General features: G+C 35.7%; 1 protein-coding gene across 1 annotated transcript; it reads right to left on the bottom strand.

Annotated features, from left to right (window-relative positions):
* Positions 1-233: 233 nt before the first annotated feature.
* ak4 (adenylate kinase 4) lies at positions 234-3,428 on the bottom strand. Its single transcript, XM_081380738.1, has 4 exons — positions 3,278-3,428; positions 2,863-3,189; positions 1,644-1,763; positions 234-479 (listed from the first exon to the last, which is right to left on the bottom strand). Exons 2-4 carry the CDS (start codon positions 3,080-3,082, stop codon positions 262-264), a joined length of 558 nt encoding a protein of 185 aa, XP_081236864.1. The 5' UTR covers positions 3,083-3,189; positions 3,278-3,428; the 3' UTR covers positions 234-261.
* Positions 3,429-3,673: the final 245 nt, after the last annotated feature.

Below are 3,673 nucleotides of genomic sequence, written 5' to 3'. Positions count from 1 at the left end.
CTGTTTTGCTTAAAAATGCAGCACATATTTCATGGCACAATACTATATTTACTCTATTTAACATTAGGATAACGTGCTATACATTGTTGTTGCTTATCCTGCTTTTGGAGCCAAGGAGTCAGACTTACTATGAGTTTAAAGGTTTCAGTGCAGAAACAATGATAAAGGGAAATGGAGATTTGCTTTCATTTTCATTATTCCTTCATAACCTTCAAACTCTTATCTAATTTAATGTGGCTACATGTACTGCACTGTGATATCCTATCTCAATCTGAAATAGAGGAGGACAAAGACTAGTATTTTCACCTGGACGCGGGGAGGATTGAAGCACATATTGTACACTCTCCCACTGGCTGGATGTATCCAGCGATGTCGCAGCCTTTCCTTCAGTGTTTCCAGAGGGATGTTGAGGTTGATGGCTATATCCAGATCACATGCACTGTTTAGGGCTTCAGCCTGAGCTAGTGTTCGAGGGAAACCTGAAAGGTAAGTTCACAAATATTACTTCTAACACTTAATACAGGCCAAAATGTTCATGCACACACCTGATTTATTCACATATGAGTGATTGCATTTCATTATAAATTTGTATGATGCCATTTGAAGGTTATAAATGTTACACTTATGTTGCAATGTGTAGGCTAGTTTTGTAACTATGCATAAATACCAAGTGTTGCAATACTACATCCTTATTTGGTCCCCTGCTGGCAATGCTATAATGATAAAAAACACACAGTACCCTAGATATTGTGTATTTTTATTCATTATAGCATTGCTAGTGGGGAGACCTGCTTTCATTATGAAAGAGTGTAGATACTTTTTTGTTAGTCGATATTAATTTGAACCTTTAGTTGGGATTAGCCTTTGCAGTTTGCGCTTTAATCTGTACAGTCCTGCAATAAAGGAACACTAGTTTTAATCCATGTAGCAAGAATGTTTGTAGGTCACACTGCACACCGTTTCAGTACATGTCTGATATCCTATCATCCTATATTAGGAGCTAGTGACTTTAACTTTCTAAGCTAGCAGCGGTTACATCATGACTTTTTGATCTCATAAATCAGTAATCAATTCATAAAATGAAAATAAGCAATATAAGGCAACATATGTCCAAGGCTCCTTGCTTACTTCCTAAAATTACTAACACTACAGATTGTTTTGAGTTTCTGTTGAATGAAGAAATGAAAGTTTTGCTTCCTCAAAAAAGATTTAGCATAGTCATAAATAAATCATAAAAATATAGCAAAAGGATTAAACATTAAAGTAGCATGAAACAAAAGAGGCAAGTCTTTTCTTCCCTATTGTGAAAAAGTTAAATGGCTTCTCGAACAAGAAAAAATGTAGGGTGGGACTTAATTTGGTCCATCAGGAATAGATTGGATGGTTGGATCATTATGGTTTGCGATTGCTGTGATCTCATGTGAGTGACAGGTTGTCCTGCCCTCGCGCCAGTAAACACATCATCAGAGAAGAGATGTGTTGCAAAAGGCAGGGAAGTTATTTTATTAGTAGTAGTAGTAGTAGTATTACAAGGGCACATGGATTAAAAAAATAATGATGTGCACGGGTAAATAATTTATAATTAACGGTGCATTGTCCATTTTGATTTTATGGTGACTTTAAAATGGGATTCACCACCATACCATCCAACAACCAGCTATATTTGGTCATCTCCACCAATCTAGGCAAAAGAAGACGTGTCATGACATGGTCTGGCACCAGCAATCCTTTTTTTATATACGTCTTAGCTAGAACACCAGCTTCTGCAAAAAAAATAAATAAAAAAAAATATATAATGAACTGAACACATATCTTTCAAAACAATCATCAAACCTATATGGCTCTATTTCTTTAATAAGTGTTTTTTATTTATATATATATATATATATATATATATATATATATATATATATATATATATATATTTCACCAAGAATGGAAGCAACTGAGAATTTAAAAAAAAAATATTTGCAACGAAATTCTGCTTACGTTCATACTTAAAATGTACACATAACCTTTAACTGAGCTAAATCAATTATTAATCATAGGATTTTAACCAGAAACTAGATTGTTAATCATATAATAGAGCAGTCACATGAGTCTTGGGACATTAATGCCCAATGATTTCATATAGAATTTTATCTATGTTGTGGATACAACAAACAAAATATGAAAAATTATAAAAATCTTAATGTCAGAACACAAATTTCAAGCTATGCCACAACTAAAAGTTAGTGTATTTTTCTGGCAGTTAAATCAACTCTCAGCCTTCAAAGGTTTCAAAGACTAATGCATAAATATATATTTAGTAGAAATTTTGGGGGGGAAATGCATTAAAGCAAAAAAGTTACTGCCATTATAATGACCTAAAAAAAGGTTACATTCTTTTTAACTTAAGCTTTATGTTAAAAATAGATCTTACCAGCCAAGACAACTTAACTGAGCATGAGTAAGAAGTCCATTCAAGCTAATTTACAGTGAGGAAACTGAATGTGCTTAATATACAATGTGTTGATTATTATGTCTTTATCTACTTGCATGAATGCCAGCTGTCTTAATAATGAGGTTTGCATGGCAACAGCAAAATAAAACAAATGTGGAGTGGCATCTTGCCAGCATTGGCAACTTCTAGAAACATTTACCTCACATGAACTCTAAACATCATGACTCCCGATAGTGTACCAACTAAACACATTAATTTTTTTATGTATAAACCGCAAAAGTTGGTTACGCCCCTTCGTATGATCAAGGCATCCCTTGTGTTTCACAGTGCATCTAGCATTTGTTAGCATCGACAATTTTTCAGATAAACAGCTTCAACGAAAACACCCGAAAGTTTGTACATTTTTGCAAAGCACGCACCAGTTTTCGCAGAGATGTTTTCTCGAACAAAGTCTCCACTTGACAAATGTTTAAGGCCGAAATTGTGCGCGATCCTCTCCGAGATGGTCCCTTTCCCCGAGCCCGGGGGACCCATGATAACAGCCCGGAATAACTTGGACATATCCTCACAGAACTGCTCTGTATGCAATAAATAAATAAAAAAAGAGTCCAGCATTACTACTGAAACCATGCAAATCATTATGAACTTATGCCACGTAGTTTGCAATGTAGTGCGCTTTGCATTAATTACAATACAGAGATTACAGTTCTGCTAAAGATATTCAGTGCAGAATGAGGGGTGGGGACCTGTAACATCGAATAAAACCACAAAAATCACACAACAAGGAGCGACTTGAAAAGTTATAGGTCAAAAACAACAAACAAACTTACCCACCCAACAGAGTACTGTACTATTAAACTGTTATTTGCACGGTGAAAACAGAGCCCGTTGTCACACTGTTCATTAAACTCTGGTAACGTTAGCCCTTGCTTCTCTGACGCACCGCCTACTGCTCTTTATGTAGACGCGAGCGTCTCCTCTCTGCAAATGAATGGAGGAGAAACATAAACGCCCTATTTTAAAACGTCGCACTGAAAAATATAACGTACGCAAGCTGCACCGAATAGGAGACTAGGCGTTTAAGTATTGTTGCACCGCCATGCATAACAAAATCTCGCTCTTTAAGCCAATGTGCGAATCATACACAGGGAATTATAAGCAAAACGTTTTTGTGATATTTGTAGGATGTGCAAATCTAGTGATAATGAACGACAGCTGTACTGTTGCTAT

This window comes from Scardinius erythrophthalmus, assembly GCF_964197995.2.
Source record: "Scardinius erythrophthalmus genome assembly, chromosome: 12".
NCBI lineage: Eukaryota > Metazoa > Chordata > Actinopteri > Cypriniformes > Leuciscidae > Scardinius > Scardinius erythrophthalmus.
The sequence above is the reverse complement of the archived record's forward strand: the minus strand, read 5'-3'. Positions and strand labels throughout refer to the sequence as shown.